This window comes from Lynx rufus, unplaced genomic scaffold, assembly GCF_022079265.1.
Source record: "Lynx rufus isolate CCGP_SWC_20201006 ecotype Redwood Valley unplaced genomic scaffold, mLynRuf1.p SCAF_11, whole genome shotgun sequence".
Taxonomy (NCBI): Eukaryota; Metazoa; Chordata; class Mammalia; order Carnivora; family Felidae; genus Lynx; species Lynx rufus.
The window spans coordinates 48,902,753-48,922,263 of NW_025814825.1; the positions used below are offsets into that span (position 1 = coordinate 48,902,753).

Genomic DNA, 19,511 nt, shown 5'->3' on the forward strand with positions numbered 1-19,511 from the left:
ATCTGTGGTTTGTGGGTTCGAGCGCCCGTCAGGGTCTGTGCTGACAGCTCAGAGCCTGGAGCCTGCTTCAGATCCTGTGTCTCCCTCTCTCTCCATGCCCCTCCCCCGCTCACGCTCTGTCTCTCTCAAAAATGAATCAACGTTAGAAAAAATTAAAATGCCACTGATTGGTGCCGTCATCTCAGCAGCAGGTTATTATATTCTAAAAGTACACAAGACTTTAGCGAATGTTTTACAAAGAAATGTACTTTCTCTCCTTTTTTAAAAAAAGTTTCCATTTCCAGTAAGAGTCTTCTGGACAAATGTGTGTGAGGCCACTCTGAGTTTTAGGGTGGCTGGGTTGCTCAACTGCAGGGGGCAGTATTCCATGTGTCTTCTGCCTAAGTGGTTCCCTGGCAGCGGGTGGGGGGGCTGGAGGGGGGGGATTTCCAGTTGGCTTTGCAAGGTGACAATATTTGGATGGGTTTGTTGCAGAGATGTTTTCCAACAAAGTGCAGAACAGTCTTGTTTCCTGTAGCTTGTTCCCTCCACCTCTTAGATACAAGTAGGGGACCCAGGTTCTCATCTGGGTCTGGATTGAAAGAAAAAGATCTTACTAGGGGCCAGGTAGTGTGCTAAGTGCAGATATGATTTAATCAGCACAAGAATCTTATTGGAGTTTCATGGATGGGGAACAGGCCAAGAGAGGTTGGGGGACTTGCCCAAACTCACACAGTCTATGTGTTTCAGAGCTGGACTTGAACTCTTCTCTGTGACACTCCCCAATGGCCTTCAACTATCCCTCTGACTCCCACTGTACCTCCCAGGCCTGGAAAGCATCCATGGTTCCGGCAGACCCTGAGTGGGTGGGTGACAGCAGCAGCAGCAGCAGCAGCAGCAAAGACAACATCTTCGACTTCGACTTCAGTCTTCAGAGCCAAAAGGTGGAGTTCAGCTGGGGTGGGGTGGGGGTCGGTCCTGGGCTGCCATTTTTCTGTGGCTCTGTCAAATAAAAGGGTGCCAGGTGTGGAGGCACCCTAGTGTGAGCTTTGCACAGCTGGACCAAGGCCGGGAAGAGGAGTGTGGAGAGAGATGCTTACATCTCCTCCCCTTCCTGGAAAATAGCTTTGCATTTGAAGGGAGAAAGAACGAGTTGAGTAAATTTGTAACTGGGATTTGGTGGCTTGGGGATTTCATTTGACCCGGTGAAGGCACATGCCTATGCCTGTCTGTGTGTAGGGGTGTGTGAACTGGGGGGAGGAAACTCCAGGCTACATATGATGGGTTTTTTGGATTGGGCTTTTATTTTTTAAAAAAAGTCATACCAGCTGCCATTTATTGGGGATCCACTCACTATGTGCGAGGCATTGTCCTGGACCCTTTACCAGGTATTATTTTTATGTGAAGAAAAAAAATAGCTCACTAGTTTGTTTTCCTGCAGGTGCACTCGGAGGCATCGAGTATTTTTTCCATTTGTGTTAAAATACAGTGCTCTGCTCTGAGGTAAGATTTGGGGAGAGGCGGGGAAGGGTGCAGGGACGGGCAGAGGGCGTCCCTGTCTCGCTTTTCTCCACCTTTTATTTTGACCGGTCCGATGGTGACAGGCTCGCACTAGGACCCAGGCGCCAGAGCGCCTCCGTCTGTCCTGTAGGTTCATTCAATCTCCCATACACACAGACCCACTGCGAGACAGACACACACTCACACACACTCACACACACAACTGCACGCAGCGAGGCTCGGGAAGTCAGGTCGCCTCCTCGCCTCGGCGCCTCCTCCGCTCCGGCCAGCCGGGTCTTCTCCAGGGACCGGAGCTCGGCGGGGCCGCGCAGCCCCAAAAGAGGACGAGCTCGGCGGACCCCGGTTCCTCCATGGGCAAACGCGGGCGGCCGCGCAAGGAAGCGCGCTGTGAGGGCGCGGGGCTGGCCCCCGCCGCGCCCCCGGCGGTGGCCGCGCCCCAGCCCCCGGCCCAGCCCGAGGAGCCCGCGGGGGCCAAGCTCAGGTGCCCCTTCTCGGACATTTTCAACACCAGCGAGAACTCGATGGAGAAGCACATCAACACTTTTCTGCAGAACGTGCAGATTCTGCTCGAGGCCGCCAGCTACCTGGAGCAGATCGAGAAAGAAAACAAAAGTAAGTTTAGGGGCCCCTGCTCCTCCTCGGCGCCCGGCTCTTTCTTCCTCAACCACTTGGGCGACCCCTGTCGCCTGCTCGGCCCGCGCCCCCCTTCCCCCAACACACATCCAGCCCTCGGCAGTAAAGCCGATGACACCGGAGAAAGGACACGCACGCACAAAGCTGCTAAAGATGTAACAAAGACGAGCGGGGGCGGGGGGTGGATGGCGAGGGGGGCCTGTCGGTGCGTCCGTCTGTCCGTCTCCGGGAGGCTGGGAGGACCGCCGGATGGACAAGCGGGGGAGTGTTGTTTGCTGACAACTGAGCCGAGAGCTCATCTCTTCGAGGTCGCCTTTCTTCCTTTTTCTCCCCCCCCCCCCCCAACCCCGGAGCCTTCTCGGGCAGACAAGTGTTGTTTTTCTGTCGCTCGTTCCTGGGTGGGGTGGGGATTAGAAGCCGAAAGTTGGAAATCGTAGGCAGAGCTCAGCGGCTGGAGAAAAAAACACACGCAGACACACACGACAACAATAACAACAACAACCAAACAGCCCTCCACGGCATGGGCTTGGTCTGGCTGGCTCGGCTCTGCTTCTCCCTTCTGTCTACTGTGCTTCTTCCTCCCCTCTCGTAGCAGGGCTCAGGCCATCGCGTCCACGGATACAGTCCCCCAGCACCTCTGTTGCCCTGGGGTGCCACCCCCCCCCAACTCCCTCCACCAAACAGGCCGGCTGGGCCGGGCAGCGCCAGCAGCTTGCCCCGGACCCGCCGTCCTGCGCCCGGGAAACTTGGCGAGGGGGACACAGCTAAAAGGAAACTTTGGGATCTCGCAGGAAACAATAGTTGGGGAAGAAGGTGTGGGCTGTTGTGTGAGGTTTCTTTATTTTCCGGGAGACGACTTACGAGTGAGCGCGCCTGGCTGGGAAGGCGAACGCCTGCCTTGTCGATTTCTACTGTCGTCCTCCTCTCCCCCCCCCCCCACCCCGGCCGATTCAGGTGGAGAGCAGTGCTGGGGAGAGGGGTGCTGGGAGCCCCACCCCGGCCTGGCCTCCTTTTTGTATTTGTTTGTTTCATTTTTGCCTCTGCCTGCTGGGTCCCCCAGTCCTCCCAGGCAGTCGACTCAGCGTCCTAACGGGGGCACGCGTGTGCGGTGTCTCCAGCACAGTCCTCACAAATAATAGCTGCGAGAAGGGGGAAAGGGCCAAGGCAGAAAAACCGATAGACTAGGGAAAACCAGGCTGTTTAATCTGTCCGAACAAGTAGGAAGATCAATGAGACGAGAGAGCGAGGGGGAAAAAAAAAATGGTCCGATTGCAACGTGTCAGATCTTGCAACCTCCTCCCCCCAAAACACAACAACAACAGTCCTCAAACACAAAAACACCTTAGCTGACCAACACCCCAGGCCTCCGTGGTGAAAGTAACCGTGTGTTGCCAGCGCAATTGTGCAGTGGCTGGAGGCAAAAACAAGGATTTGTGTTGGGAGGACGGTTGTGTGCGTTTTCTTTCTCTTCTCTCCTGTTTTCTCGGAGTGCCTGGGTTGCGAGAAAGGCGCATCGCTGGCTGTGTAGCCGAAGCAGTTTGCGATTATTCATCCGGGCGGGAGGGGGGGGCGAGGTGCATTTGTCAGGAGGGTAGTTTCTGAAAAGCTAGAGCTGGTAGGGAGCTGGGTGAAGACGTGGTTTTGTTTGGTGTGTTTGCTTTTGTTGGAGGGGGGAGGGGCGCGATTTCTTTAGCTACCCCCCACCCCTGTCCGGGGTTCTCTGGAGTCTGTCCCGTGGTACCGACTCTGGTGGGGGTGCACTAAAAGAGGGCACCTTGGCAGTGTGTGGCAAACCTGGGACCCCCACCCCCAGCACGGTGTACGAAGAAGGCGTTTGGAGCTTCCACCGCGTCCCGCCCCCCCCCTCACCCGCAGACAATCGGAGACCTCCGCCCCCCCTTGCCGCCTCCCCCACCCTCCCCCGCCGCCCTGGCCGCCGCCACCTCCTAGTTTACCCCGTGCCGGGGCTCCGGCGTGGCCACCAGTCACGTAAGCAGAGGGCCGGGCGCGCCGGGCCGGGCTACCCCTCACGGGGCGGGCCAGCGGCAGCCGACTGGGGCTCCTGTGGCGGAGGAAGCCAGGGGGCTTCCTCCTGGTCCCTCTCCCGAGCGTCCGCGCTGCAAGCCCAGCAGCCCCCGAAGAGGGGTTCAGGAACCTCAGCGCCCCAGTCAAAGTCAACTTCGTGTGCGTAATCAGCCCCTCGGCCCCACTGCCCCCCCTCCGGCCGGCTCCCCGCGGGAGTATTTTTAGCTCTGTTGCCTCTATTTGCTGCCGCTGTTTGGCTCTGCATGACGTGATGCCAACGGCCCCCAGATTTCCCCGAGAGCGTGGGGGCGCTGCGCCTTGCCCAGCTTGGCTGCGGGGACCCTGCTCCAGGCCCTCGTCCCCTCCCCAGCAGCTCACGCAGGCGAGGGTGACCTCCAGCAAACTAAGGGCTACCATCGCCAGGCCCTTTATTATGCCCCCTGCAAACAGGAGCGGCCCACGGGGGTTGCTTTATCCTCCCCACTTTCGACTCCCCCTCCAACCTCCCACCGGGGCTGGGTTTCCCAGTACGGAAAACGGCGGGCCCTACATCTGCCTCAATTTATTGGGGGCGCTTCTTCGCGCTGGCGGCGCTCGCCGTTGTTTTCTGTTCGCTGCACACAATGCCCGCGCGTCACGGCGGTCCGCGTGTGCACAGCAATAACGCGAGTTGGGGGGCGGGTCGTGCGTGCGCCGGGCTCGGGCACTGCGGGTCGCTCCGCGCGCGCGGGGCTTGTTTTGCTTCAGAGCCCCGCTTTCCGAAACGCTTACATCATTCAGTCGTTGGGGGAGGGAGGAGGATCTGGGCGTTCCGATAGGACTCCAGCATTTCTCAGGTCCCTGGTTTTTGGAAGGAAGCAGGGATCCTAGCTGTTTATGATGTTCATTATGATAGGAGGGGGCTCAAGTTTTGTTTGTTGGGCAAGTTTTGTTTTTTTTTTTCTCTCTCTTTTTAGGTCACTACTGCAAAGGGCACTGCTGGCCGGCTCAGGTGCACAACCTCCCCGCCTTCATTTCAGCCAGTTCCCCTGTAATCACTTGATCTCAGTTTCTCCGCCTCCTCCTCCTCCCCCTCCCAGCTAGAGACACATGGTTTCCACATGGAGACAAACTTCTTTCCTCTGACTGGACTTGACCTAGCTGCGTTGTTCAGCCTATCGGCAGCTTCAGCTTTCTCTGACATCACGCGTTGCTGAGGCCTGAAACTGGTGGGTGGAGCCAGGAGGCAAGCCAGGAAATCTCTGGGAGCTGTAGTGTGGCCAGCTGCTACAATCCCTTCTTAAAGGGACGCTCTTCTCCCCTGAGACGGGTGTCAGCTTTGATTCTTCATTTCGGGTTCGGTGAGACCTTCCCGAAATGCTCCAGTAGACCCTGGTCACGAGTTCACATGTTTCGTTTTTACTGTTGTTTGCAAAGTACTTACTTGGCAGCCGCTTGCCTTATTTTCCATTGTTGCCAGAACTGCTTTTCATTGCCTCTTTGAGGTTTCCGTAGTAGGAGGAGTGCTCACCAAGTTGTGGCCACAATGTTGAATTATTCCCAGTAGGTATGGTGAGCCTCCTCAGGAGGAAGGGGTTCAAATTAAGTCACCCAGTATTGACTGTTCTGTGCAAGGCAAGGATTCCCAAGGATATGTGGGTACATTCTCCTGACGTTCCAACTGATGCGAATCCTTAAGGATCTCAAATTAAAGGTCTCCAGAAATATTAATCAATGGAGACTGTGACCCGTTATCACAAAATCAGAAGTTATATATAAATCATCTCTGGCATCACCTCTATCCATTTGGGGTACAGTGAAGGGGTGGCAATTTAGGACCGACTGATAATTAGAAAAATATTTACTTCCTGTTTTGGAAAAGGTTAAACTGAAAGGGAGGAAGAATGAGATTCACAAAGCAGTGTTATGTGCAGAAAAGCTGTTCCGTGGTCAAGTAAAAGCTACTGTAGTGTAACGTCTAGAGGGTTAGAAATGGGCTTCCCAGTGTCTGGGGAGGGTCACTTGGGGGGCAGTGCTTAAGATACAGAAGAATGATTACATGGGAGTAGAAGCCATAGATCGCCCTCTGGAGTGGATTATCTGGGTTTAGAGTGAGGTGCTTTCCTGGACCAGGCATGGACAGGCCAAGGGGCAGCCTCTTCTTCCTGATGGAGAAAAGCTGCTGCTGTGTGCTTTCATGGGCCCCGCCCTGCCTTCCCCATGTAATCGCCTCTGCTCCCGTCCAGCAGGTCCACCAGCAAGCAGGCTTCGCAGTCATGCCTCTGTGCTTGACTCAGACTCTTCCTTCTGTCTAGAATGGCCTCATTCTCTTACTCCACTGGGGTTATCTGTTTCTTACTCACCCTTCAAGACCTAGGTAAGTTCCTACCTCCTCTAGGAAGCCTCCTCTGGCTATTTCTTAATTCAGGGTAGTTGAGAGAATGAAAACCTTACAGTTACCCAGAGTAGGGCCCAAATTCCTCCGTCACTGCTTACTGGCTTTGTGACTGTAGGTGCAAGTTACCTAACCTCTGAGGTTCCATTTCTTTTTTGTAAAATGAGGATAACAATAACACCAGCCTCACATCATTGCTGAACAACTAAATGAGGTACTCTATTTAAACATTTAAAGTACCTAGAATATAGTAGGTGCTCAATAAATAGTCTCTGAGCCTTGATAATCAGTACTATGCAATTTTCCACTTGCTTCCTATGTATTAGCTTTATCCTCACAGGGAGATGATTAGCATCCTAAGGGAAAAGATCACCAATAATATTTCAGTATATGTCACCATTGCATATAGCATACCACTGGGCATATAGAAGACATTTAATGTCCATTCTTTGATTGGTTGGATTTGTCATTTACTGGCTATGGCACAGTGATCAGGTTTGAAGGCCAGGGGACACAGAATAGACTTTCTGGAGACTTGGAGAAGAATTGGAAATACTGATCTCTTCCAAGGAGAGGGGAAGTTTCATGTAATCAACATAGAGTGCCCTTGGGCTACAAAGACCAGGGGCTGCAAAGAAATGGTATTTCAGGCCTGGAGAGCTGAAAGTGCCCACTGTCATCAACTGTGACCCTGAAAATGAATGTTACTAGCTTAGAGAGCAGGAGACTAGGGCAAGTTATGCTAAAATTAAGGGGTTTGATGGCAACTAATGTTCAAGCAGGTCACATTTCTGCATAGAGGGCATCTTACAATTCATTCATTCATTCTGCAAATATGTATTGAACATGTACTATGTGCACTTGCTTCTTTCCTGAAAATTCTGTGGGTTCATTTATGGTGGGAGTGGAATGGGACATTTGGTTTTTGGGGAGTTGTGTAAAGAACACTTTTTTAATGTTTATTTATTTATTGTTGGGGGGGCAGAGAGAGAGAGAGAGAGAGGGAGAGAGAGAGAATCCTGAGCAGGCTTCGTGCTGTCAGCGCAGAGCCCAACATGGGCTCTCGAACTCACAAACTGTGAGATCCTGACCTGAGCTGAAATGAAGAGTCGGACACTTAACCAACTGAGCCACCAGGCGCCCTGTGTAAAGAACATTCGTAAATCGAGTTTTTGTTTTTGCTGTATCCTAAATTATGTTTCTCAGATTCAGCTTTTTTCTTCCAGTTTTAAATATGATCTCTGCCCACTGGTAAATGCCAGAAGTCGACTTTGAGGATAGTTGTGGCTTTCAGAGTCCCAGAGCTCCCAGGGACTAGGCACCCTACAGAGGATGCCCAGGGAAAGGGAACAGAGCCTTCGAAATTCGGAGAAGTTGAATTGAACCATTCCTGGTTTGTGGGGGGAAAGAAAGTTCCTTCCGTCAGCTCCAAGGCAAGACAGCATGTTCACTGACCTTCCCTTGCTGATGAAAATGCTGTACCATTGACATACCCAGAAATGGGAATTTTCATCTGAGGATGGCTGGGCAAAAGTTTGGAGGCAAAACTGAGGGAAATGAAGAAGATTCTAGCATGTTGCAGCAGCAACTAATTGCATTACATACTGTGAATACTGGTTACCATTTTTTGAGCACTGACTGTATACCAAGTATGGGGCTAAACATGCATTATCTCCTCCAGTATTCACAACAACGCCATGATGTGTGCAATTTTATTGCCCCATTTTATAGAGGGGGTAACCAAGGTGCAGGGATGTTGAGTAACTTGCCCAAAGGTCATATGGTTTAGTAAGTGGCAAAGCTAATTTTTGGAACCTAGGCCTCTGATTCCCGAATGAGCCTGCAGTCTTAACCATATATATGCATGTACACGTTTTCCAGTCAAGGAATGAAGTCCAGAGAGGTAAAATGACTTGCCCAAGGTCACCCAGCAACCTAAAGCAGAGCTGGTATTTGAAACACTCTGTTGATTGTTCAAGGTCTTCCTGTACACACCCTGCTTAGAAAAGGCTTAGAAGTAAGGCCGAGGACAGAATAGCCAACCAGAGAGGGTTTTTTGTTTTGTTTTGTTTTTGTTTTTCAGACTTGTTCAACTCTCCTGGCCCTAACTCAAGTTTAGGCTCCTAGGAAACACCACCCCCTCCTGCTGCCTTTCCCAAGTCCGTCCTCTGGGCATATCAGAGGACTTGGGCTGTTGCTATGGTACTGGGGCCAACAGCAGGTTCATCAAAAGCTGGGTCTTTTGCCTTTAAAAAAAGCCTGGCCCTGCAGAAACGAATTGGCCACAAAGATTTGCATCAGTCATTGTGGCTTGTTCTGTTTTAGATCCCCCCTGCCTCCCTACCCCACCCCCTCCTCCCTACCACCACCACTTTCTATAAATACAGTTGGATAAATATTGATTTAAACCGGGTTTCTGGAGGAGAAGCACATGGCTGCCCTGGCCTGGTCTTCACTTAGATACCACCAGCATGCCAGGCCTGACACACCTAACCCCCGACAGCTCTGGCTTCCAAATGACCCGTTTGGGGGAGGTAAGTTGTGGTTTTGTGGCTTTGATTAAGAGAGAGAGAGAGAGAGAGAGAGAGAGAGAGAAAGAGAGAAAGACAGGAGAGAGAGAGAAGGAGTGAAAAGGCAACAACCCAGCAAGAAATAGGAATCTTCTTGCAGAATGAAGAAAGCAGTTCTCGGCAGGCAGAAATGGGGAGCGGGAGGCCGTATTGCAGACTGGCCTTCTGAACCGTTCTCTTGCCTTTCCCATTCTTCCTTCCACTCCATTTTGGGTTTTGTTTTTAAAGGAGGCAGGTGGTAAGTGTCAGGGCCAGAAGGAGCCCCAGAGGTCACAGAGCATCCATCATCCTATTACAGATGGGGAAGCTGAAGCCCAGAGAGGGACAGTGGCTTGCCCAAGATGACACAGCAGAAGCAGAACCAGATTCTTCTGGGCCTCTTGCCTGGTGTGAGAATGGGTTACAAGCAGAGCCCCAAACTGGGCTTTTGTTTTACAGGTCAGGTGCTTATAAAGTCAGCAATTCTCAAACCTGGTTTACTGATCCTAGGGTGTGGCCGGTTGGTTATTGCAAAGGCCATTGCAACATTCACAATAGTCTTTCAAAATGAAGCTAATTTGAATTTGCCATTTAGAAAAAAAAAATTTTTCTTTTACACTGGGGCTGGGGGAAGTAGGAGGAGTCCAAAGGCAGTGACAGTGACAGGATGGCTACCCAAGCCTTATCTGAGGAGGAGAAATACAAGTCTTCCCAGAGGGGCCTCCTCTGGGGGCGGTGGGTGGAGCTCTGGGCTCACACTGAAGAGTGGCTTCAATTCCACAGGGACAGACACCTGCTCTCTGGCTCTTCTGCTACTAAAGGGAAGTAATTGTCTCTGATATCATTGTCCCTGAGTGGCCTGGCTGGAGGTGTTAAAGCTGTCAACAGCTGACTTGATCTCTCTGGCCAAAAATAATGGGAATTTGCCACCATCCCCTCCAGAACTTGAGCCTCCTTCTCTGCTTCCTCATCTTTGCAGAGTTGCGCTAGGCCCCTTGCTTGTGAAACATTTTGAAAGTTCAGGTGACCCTTGTTTTGAGCAATAAATCTCCAGGAAATATATGTAAATAAGATCTCTTTTTTTTTTTAAACAAATTTAAATTAGAGAAACTCTCTTTAAAAGGCCCTTGTGGCAAATACTTTTATTTGGAATTATGTTTCTTGCCAGGGGTTCTCCCTAAATTTGTTCCCTGAATGTCTTCCTTCCTTCCTTCCTTCCCTCAGACTGATGTTTAAGGAGCACATACTGTTTTATGTCAGGCACTGTGCTAGGTCCTGGAGATAACAGTCCCTGCCCTCATGGAGTGTATACTCTATTCCAGTGCCAGTTTTTAGAAATTCGTTTGTCTTAAACCCCAACAATGTAGAATTACACCTGACTTGGATTTTGTGTCTTCAGTTCTAGACATCATTACAGACAGAACAAAATTTATCCTCCTCTCCCTGCACCCCCTACCCCCACCTCCATGTTTAAAATCTTTTGTGTTTGTCCTTGTAATTTTTCCAGATCTGACTTGTTGTTGTTGTTGTTGTTGTTTTACTACCTGAGCTTAGGAACTAAGTACCCCGTGAGCAGCCTTGTAAATAAACACATTCCACTCTCAGTTCTTTCCGGAATGGGGCATTCTGTACTTAGAGGACTGTCCATACCAGTGTTCCTACCAAGTGCACCCTCCTATATAACATGCCCTTGGCCACATATCTCTAGTACCCAACTCCAGCATCTGCTAAGGAAATTTAAACACAGCAAAATTAGAAAGATAAACATAGTGTCCTGAGGGAGATTAGGAAATTCAAACTAAAGCCAATAAAAAGGGATTTGGATTACCTCCTATTTGAGATATTTTACTCTTGTGTGTTTAGGGCCATTAGCAAGAATACTTGAATAAAGATGATTTGGGACAGTTTTAATACTGTTGTATTAAAATGGAGGGCATGCCCAGGGCTGCTTTGTTCGTGGCCATGGGTGGCGAAGTGTGAGCTGGGATGGCCTTTGTTTTTCTTTCTACGGTGGCCCAGACTGCCTTATGGCATCCCTGTGTTATCTCCCTCTTACCTCCACCACACCTGACCTCCCATACCATATTTCTTGACTCTTTTAAGGCCCTGAGTGCCTTGCATATGACCCTCTTTCATTCTTTTCACCAGCTGTAAAATGTAGCTCAGTTCAACAGATAATTTCTAAGACCTGCCAGGAGCCAAGCACTGTGCTTGGTCCTTTCAAAGTGCAGGAGGTGTGGAACTGGAGAGTTCCAGCTCAGATTCCAGTGCAAATGATAGACAAATAAAGACCAATAAAGAATTCTTGTCTATCTCCTAGGAGTCTGATAACCTGTCCCCAAGGGGACTGCTGACAGGTGCAATGTTTTCTCTGTTTTCCAGAGGAACAGTGATCATGACTCCCTTTACTGAGCAGTTACTATGTACGAGCACAATGCTAAGTGCTTTGTATTAAATCCTCACAACCATTGAATAGGAGGGTGCTAGGATTATCCTCATTATAAGTGAGGAAAGCCTTAGCCTTAGCAGGGCTAGCTAACTTTCCTAAAGTCATATGTTAACATAGAGCGGAGCTGAGACTCAAACCTAGGTTTTTCTTTCTTCCTAGGAGAACTTAGGCCTCAGGGGGCAAGAGGCAAGAGATGGAATCTGGACTGTTTGAATTACGAGCTGAGGGTCCCCTTGGGGATGCCTCCCTGGAGTGACTTCCTTTACTTCCCACTCATCCTGGGACAGAGAGAGGGCAGCCAAAACCTTCCAGGGCTCTCTGGGTATTGACAGTAAAGTCTGACTAGGGCCCTTTTCCTGAAGGGCAATGGTCTAGGGTGTTGCTACTTGCATGTGCAGCACCACCTTGCCCAGCACCCCCTGGGGAACTCACCCAACCAGTAGAGCTCCTGTGGTTCTGCACACTAGGGTGGCAAGGGTGTGAATCCATACACTATGAGGCTATGCTAGGTTTCCTGAAGGCGTTCGAGCTTGTAGGGGAACTGGTCTGGCCATGCTTGGAGCCAAGGGCTTCTGCCACAGAAGCCAGAGGGGCGAGAGGCACGTGTGAGCTGCGGAGATGAGCTATAGACCCTGACTGCCACCGTGACAGTGTGGGCAGGCTGGTTCTGGTCAGTCGGCATAGGCCAACCTCTTCTCCTCAGTGAAGATTGAGGAAGCAAGAGTGATCTTAAATATAACTGGGTTCATGTCACTTGTTTAAGCCTTTCAATAGTTTATCTCACCCTGACTATGTAGAGTGAGTGTGGTCCAAGGATGCACAGCCTTGGCATCTGTTGCCACTTTGTCAGAAATGGGACTCCCAGGCTCCACCCCAGACCTGCTGGATCTGAATCTGTATTTTGCCACAATTTCCAGGTGATTTTTTTGCTCATTTAAGTTTGAGAAGCCAGCCTAGACAGCCCTTGTGATTGCCCTGATGCTTCTACCCACCTAAAGCAACCCCTCATTTATCATTTATCCTTTATCCTATTTATCACAATTTGCAATGATTTTACTTGTTTATCATCAGTCTCTCCGGCTAGAATACAAGGAGCACAATGGAGCACAGGGACCATTAAGTAGTTTCGTTAATTATTCTATCTTCAGCATCTAGCTTAGTGCCCAACACATAATAGATGCTTAAGGAATATCTGTTGAATGAATGATGAGTTCTCTGTCTTTAATATTCTGACCTAGTGCTTCTCAACAAGGGAGCTACTGGTGAGGTAGTTCTTCTTGTGAAGATTAGTGTAGAATAATGCAGGTTGTAACATCCGTGGTTCCCACTCAGTAAATGCCAACAGGACCCTCTAGTCATTGTGACACTCAAGAAAGCCACTCCTACTTATTTCCAAAGCCTCCTGGGGGTTGGGATTACCCCTGGCTGAGACCATTGCCCTAACCAATTTTGTCTGTTTTGTCTGATTGAACATACCTTGATGAATGCTGTGGGGTCCCAGAATTAGAAAATCTAAGTTTGAATCCAGTCACTACCTAGGTGACATTGAGCAAATCCCTTAAGCTTTCTGGGCCTCATCTGTGAAACAGGGAATCTCAGAGGTGTGCTGAGAATTACATGAACTGACTGTATGAGCAGCACAGTCATGTACACAGTTGGTTCTCATTTCATGCAAGCTGGTATGCAAATGGAGGCATAGTGTTCTAGGGTCTCTGGGGAATCCCAGAATCCCAGAATCAGAATGCTGGGGCTGGGAGAGATGGCGAGATCACTGATGTCCTTGGGCAAGCAAGGGCCTGGTGTTTTTATTCTAAATGGTGCACCCGAGGCTGAGAACTCAGCCCCAAAGCAGCAGGCTAGGTGTGTGATTTAATTAATAGTGTCCAGGGCCTAGCTGAGCCTAAGAGTGACCTCTACAAGTTTCTGCTGCCTGGAAGGGAGTGGTGATGCCAATGGGTGGGGGCAGGGCAGCTCTAGCCAGACTCCTGGCAGAGGAGGGAGGGTTACCCAGGACTGTGGCAAGAATGTGGGGCATCCTCTTAGCAGCAAGGAAGGCCTCTGGCGATCTTTTTTTTTTAAGGCTTTAAAATCAAGTTGCATCTATGTTTGAAAGAACTGCTGATTGCATCCAAGACCTGATACATGCAACAAAAAAATAGTATATTCTTGCTTTTGAATACAGATACAAACATTCTAAAGAAAATATTAACTCATGGAATGAGTGCTGTTTCAAAAGAATAACGTACTGTGGCTGACCAGGCTATATGCCAGGGATGGCTGAAACTCACAACATCTACCCAGTATAGATGATTACAACCACGAACTAAAGGAGAATAATAGGTGACTGAAACAACAAATGATGAAATGTCATTTGAAAAAAGTATTTGGGAGGCATTCCTGATGAAGAAAACTACTTCCATACAATAAAGATTATTTACCTGTGGTGGTCTTTTAATTATAGCGGTGTAATGAGGTTAGGCCCATGGCTCTGTGGTCATCACCAGCAAAGGAGTTGATTCTGAGGCCACCGCTTTCCTTAGAGAACAATGAACCTTAAACAGAAAACAAAAGCAGGCTGTGGATCCCTTTGGAATGTAACTTGATATTTAAAGGTTTGGGGCTCCACAAATTTAAAAGATCACAATACTTATATATTTATTTATTGTTAAGAACACGAATCAAAAAAAAAAAAAAAAAAACCAAAAAAGAATATAAAGATGAGTTGAGAGCACAGGATGAGAGCCTGTAGGTCTGAATCCTAATCCTTGCTCCATCGGATTTGATAGATAGCTCTGTGGCCTTGGGTAAGTTACCCTACCTCTCTGACCCCTCAGTTTTTTCATCTGAAAAATGGAAAATGGAGACTGGATTGAGGAATAAGCTTACTGATATAAACTTCTATGAAATAAACCATGAAATGATATTTGGGGGGGACATTAATGTGGCATGTCCCTGGCAAGATCCTGTTCCAAAATCCAGAATACTTGATCAGTTACACCCCAAGTGGGATGCTCCAGGGTCAGCAAGTGGCTTAGATGTGCATATTAACTGAGTCCTGCAATGCAGATTTCTTCTTGGATCCAAGTTAATGCAAAAAAGAAGAAAAAGCACATTCAAGAAATTAACGCATCCATTATAATCACCGAAATAGGCTGCTGTAATAAGGGCCATTTAATAAAATTGTAAAAAGCCCTTTTCTAAGGGGGAAGAGATAGGCCAGGATGGAAGTCAAGTGCAGCTGTTTGAGCCTCTGCCAGTGGCCTGATCTCACCAGAAAACTGAAGTTAAAAAACAACAAACTTCCAGATTCAGCGATCTCAGATGAGCACTGCCTCCCCCTACCGTTTCCTCCCACCCCCATGTCCTTTCTTTCCCTGTCTCCCCAGTTCAGGCACCTGGGTGGCTTGGTGCTTTTCCGTGTGGTTGGGATGTCAGCCGGCAGCCCTGGCGACTGGAGCCCTGGGAGGCGGCAGCTACCTCTCGGGTTTAGCATTACGTCATCCCTTCTAGACCCAAATTTATCTCGGCTGCACACAGACCCGCAGTTCTGAGCTGCCGCTGACTTGAGGAGAGCTTACGCATGAAGTTAGGCAAGGCTGACTCACTGGGCAGAAGGAAAGGTTTTCTGCTGCTCTTCACGTTTTTGGGCCCTGAGGGGAGAGGTAGGAAGGAGGCTGCGGTTGCCATTTCGGGGTGGAGGATGGAAAGATGTATAGCTATTACGGTTTTCATTTAAGAGCTCAGGACTCACCCTTCCTCCATCTTCAACCTTCATTATTTGAAAACCCCCCCATCCTTAAAGATAATTGCAGAAAACAGTGCCCTTCACAGTAAGCATGTTGCACTTTCAGGGAAGTACTCTCATTAAGTGCCAGGCGTCACCAACACAGTGACTTTGGACTTGTAGCTTAACCTCATGGTCCCTTCCCTTCTTTCTATCTCTCCTGTCTGCAGAAAAGATATAATACAGACCAGCCCCCTCCATTGTTCATGAATCTGCAGTAAGTCATTTGGAAATTTGCATTGAGTAAACGTGATGGAAAGGACCCCAAAGAATGGAGAGCTTTGCCTGTTTACTCTGAAGGGCAGATTTTCCCCATCTGGGCTGTGTTTGTTACAGGTCTGGGGGATTCAGGGGGACTTTTTCCATCTTCAAATGAGGCTTCCCTTAGAGAGATATTTTAGGGACAGGACAGAACCAGAGACTGTGGGTAAGATTCCAGGTTCTTTTGTCAGAAGGCAAAAGCCTTCTGGAAGCCTTGCTTTTCCTCAGTTTCCACATTTGCATTTGTAGTGCAAACTGGATTCATCTGAGCAAAAGAAAGGCCATGGCTGCCTTTGGGTTCCTCCAGGCTGGGACTGGTGCTGAGGGATGGTTTGTGGGGAGCATTACTCTCCTGAGGCTAGAGCCCCAAGCTTTGTGCTGTGGGAGGCCCTTGTGGCCAATGTCAAAGCAAGACCTCAGGGAGCCCGAGCAGGGAGAAGGAAATAGCACCTTCAATTGCTATTAGAAAAGACTGAATATTCCTGCACATAAATCCATCCTTAACACTGCCACACTGCTCACCATCACCATCACCTCTACTTTTCTTTAACATATGCAGGTGGCCTTTTTGGTGACTCTTGCCCTACTTTCCATTTCCTCATCTCCCTCTTGGCCATGGCTCTAAAAGAAGGGCTGGTTAGTTCATCTGGAGGTCAACTGTGAAAGGTCAGGCACGTGCACCAAGTATCTTGCTTTCCCTTAATAACCTGCTACGGCTTATGATCTATGGATTTAATCCCAAGTGCATTTTCAGTTGGTACTTTTTTTTCTTGACTGCATGTCACATGGTTTACCTCCCATTGGGGAGACTTTTATTGGTCATAAATTTACCTCTTTTAAATCCTGGAGTAGCCCTTAGCAATTTGGGATCTAAAGATTAAGAGTCTACAAGTGGTAGAAACTAACTTTCAACCAATAATTTTTGCCCTCAACCAACAGGTCTTCTTGTTGAATAGCTATTTTCTTTTAAATAATTCCATTCTTCCCCTTACCCAATGTATCCCTTGTTGAGAGTTATTGATATCCGGTGGGAAAGCCCGTATCTGAAGTGACCTAACCAACAGCAGAAGAAGCAAAGTCCCTGTTTCAAAGTCTTTGCAAAATTAACTCTCCTGTGGCTTGTGAACACCTTCACTTTTGGGTCTCCCTGCATTTGATGGAACACCTATTTGGTTCTTAAATGTGGTGCCAAATGTAATATTTAAAAGGGCCGACATAATTTTGCAGCTTTTGACCTCATTGGGAATCTTGTTCACTTTGAAAAAAAAAGAGTGGAGGAGAGAGGGCATTAAAATGCAGCATGAATCTCATAACATTTTTGAGAGTAAGATTTTCATTCTGAGATGATATTTTCTGCAGTAGCCACTGGAATGACCACAGGGAAGGGGAAATTCTCCCCTCACCAAGAGCTTCCTGTTATTTTGGATGTCCACAAGCAGGTTAAAATAATCAGGGTGGGAAAAAGTTATGGATGTTTACACAATTCCCAGCTTGCTCCTAGAGCATTCAACAGTTTTGACCCTCTTGCCCTTCCTCTCCCTAGACCAATGGTTCTCAACTGGAAGTGATTTTGGGCCCCGGCAGACATTTGGCAATGTCTGGAGACCTTTTTGGTTGGTAGTGTGCTACTGGCATCTAGTGGGTAGAGGCCAGGAATGCTGCTGAACATCCTACAAAGCACAAGTCCACCCCCGCCCCAACCCTCCTGAATTATTTGTCCAAAATGTGAATAATGCAGAGGTTGAGAAACTCTGGTCTAGACTTCGAGGGCTTGTTAGACTGAGGACTTGGAAAGAGAATGACAGTGAGGGTAGCCATTGGCAGTCCTTTATTATGGTACCTGCTCTCCTTAGCCACTGCTTTCAGTTCCCTCTCTATGGAGGAGAACACGAGTGGAAACAGTCATCACAGCTTCCATTAATTGAGTATTATGTACTAAGTGCTGTAATTTTTTCATTGAATCTTCACAATAAGCCCTACTGGTTATAGACTCCTTGAGAGTAGGATCCATGTCTGTTTCTCTCCTTACACATTATGTCTAGTACAGTGCCTGGCACATGACAGGCCCTCAATGTTTGGATAAATGGAGTGACCGTATCCATTTTATACATGAGTAAATGAGGCTTTAAGGGTCCAGGCAGCTAGTGTAAGTAGCAGAGTCAGGATCTGAACTGAGCCCTGTGTGACTTCAGCACCAAATCACTTACCCACTGAATTATATCCTTCACTTGCAGCACCAGAGAGGCTTTCGAGCCTCTAAAGTCACTAGTGAGGGGCTTGAGGAGAAAGAAGTTTTTAAAAATAAGATTTAAAAAACCCATGAAAAACAAAACTACTGTGTGGAAACTAAGGGGGGAAGAAGAGCCTTATGGAAGCCCTCTCTGGCTCTGACGGGATCAGATCCCTTGTTTCTGAACAGTGATCTTGGTTTTTCAAATGCTTCTGTATGTGCTGGCCGAACAGCACATTTTGCGATGGGTAAACTGAGGCATGGAAGTTACTGGAAAAAGTAGTACTAGACAGAGGGCTGGAACATGGCACTTCAGATAAAGAATGCTTTAGCTTCTGGGCACCCGCTGGGAGTCGCTAAGAAAGAAGCTTCCTGGGACCTCGCTCAAATTCTTACTTCCCAGAAGTAAAGCCCCATAACTTCTTAGTCCTTACACCCTGAAGACAGAGGCTAAGCGGGACTACATCTCCCAGCGGCCATTGCGGAATTCGGCAGGGCGCAGGCGCACTGAAGTGGTCGGCATACTACCACTCCCGGCGTGCAGTAAGAGGGGAGGGACTACATTTCCCACGAGGCAGAGGAAGGGGCGGGACGGGGCGGGCCTCGATGCTGCGCCCGCCCCTCCCCCGTGCTCGCGCGGAGAGGTAAACAAACCGCGCGCGGGCTGCCGGCGGCGGCGGCGGGCGAGGCGGGCGAGGCGGGCGCGGCGGGGGCGGCAAGGGCGGCGGAGAGCGCGCCGAGCCGCGGCCGGGCTGGCCCGCCCGCCCGCCGCACATGTCCCGGGGCGGCACCGGCCTGTAGCCGCCCGCGGCGCCTCCTGTCGGCCGGGGAAAGGAACGCGGAGAGGCCCCGGTCGCCACCAGCGGTGCCCATGGAGCGGGTGCGGATGATCAACGTGCAGCGCCTGCTTGAGGCGGCCGAGTTTTTGGAGCGCCGGGACCGAGGTAACGGCTGGGCGCCGCCGCCGCCGCCGCCTCCGCTACCACCTGAGCCCGCGCTCTCCTCCGAGTGCGGTGCGGCGTGTGAGGGGAGGGAGGGTGCGTGTGTGAGGACCGGAGTCCGTGCGTGAGGAGTCGAGTGAGTGTGAGGGGAGAGGTGCGTGTGTGAGCAGGGATGTGTGAGGGGAGGAAGGGGTGCGTGTGTAAGGACGGGTGTGTGAGGGGTGCGCGTGTGAGGGGAGGCGGGGGTGGGTGCGTGAGGGGTGCGTGTGAGGGGAGGCAGGGATGCGTGCGTGAGGGGAGACGGGTTAGAGTGAGGAGGGGTGCGTGCGTGAGGGGTGCGTGCGAGGGGAGGCAGGGGTGTGTGTGAGGAGGGGAGGGCGCGTGAGGGGAGGGAGAGGTGCGTGTGAGGGGAAGCAGGGGTGCGCGTGAGGAGGGGAGTGCCTGTGAGAGGAGGCAGGAGTGCATGTGAGGGGAGACGGGGTTGCGTGTGAGGGGAGGCGAGGCAGGGCTGCAATGTGAGCAGGGGTGCGAGGGGAGGGTGCGGTGATGGTAGGCACCTGGAGCCCGTGAGGGGGCGGTGCGGGAGCGGCCGCGCGTGCGTGTGTGTGAGGGTGGCACGTGTGCGCGGGGAGGTTGAGGCGAGGCGGGTGTGGGGGATCTGGGGGCGGGGGGGGGGGCGGGAGCAGCGGGAGGGTGTGTGCTGAGAGTGGGCGCGAACCCGAGGACTTGGGGAGGAGAGAGGGCAGGACGCACCGCAGGGAGGGG

General features: G+C 50.3%; 1 protein-coding gene across 3 annotated transcripts in view; it reads left to right on the plus strand.

Moving 5' to 3' along the window:
* The first annotated feature begins 1,660 nt into the window (after positions 1–1,660).
* The window catches only part of MXI1 (MAX interactor 1, dimerization protein), an 82,594-nt gene continuing 64,743 nt past the window's right edge, over positions 1,661–19,511 (plus strand). The window contains exon 1 of one of the 3 annotated variants that reach the window (XM_047073420.1): positions 1,661–2,112. In XM_047073420.1, the coding sequence (XP_046929376.1) occupies positions 1,851–2,112 (262 nt within the window). In that variant the 5' untranslated portion in view covers positions 1,661–1,850. Of the gene's footprint in view, positions 2,113–8,948; positions 9,067–18,571; positions 18,750–19,511 lie in introns of those variants that run through there. The other 2 variants (XM_047073421.1, XM_047073422.1) reach the window with 2 other exon arrangements.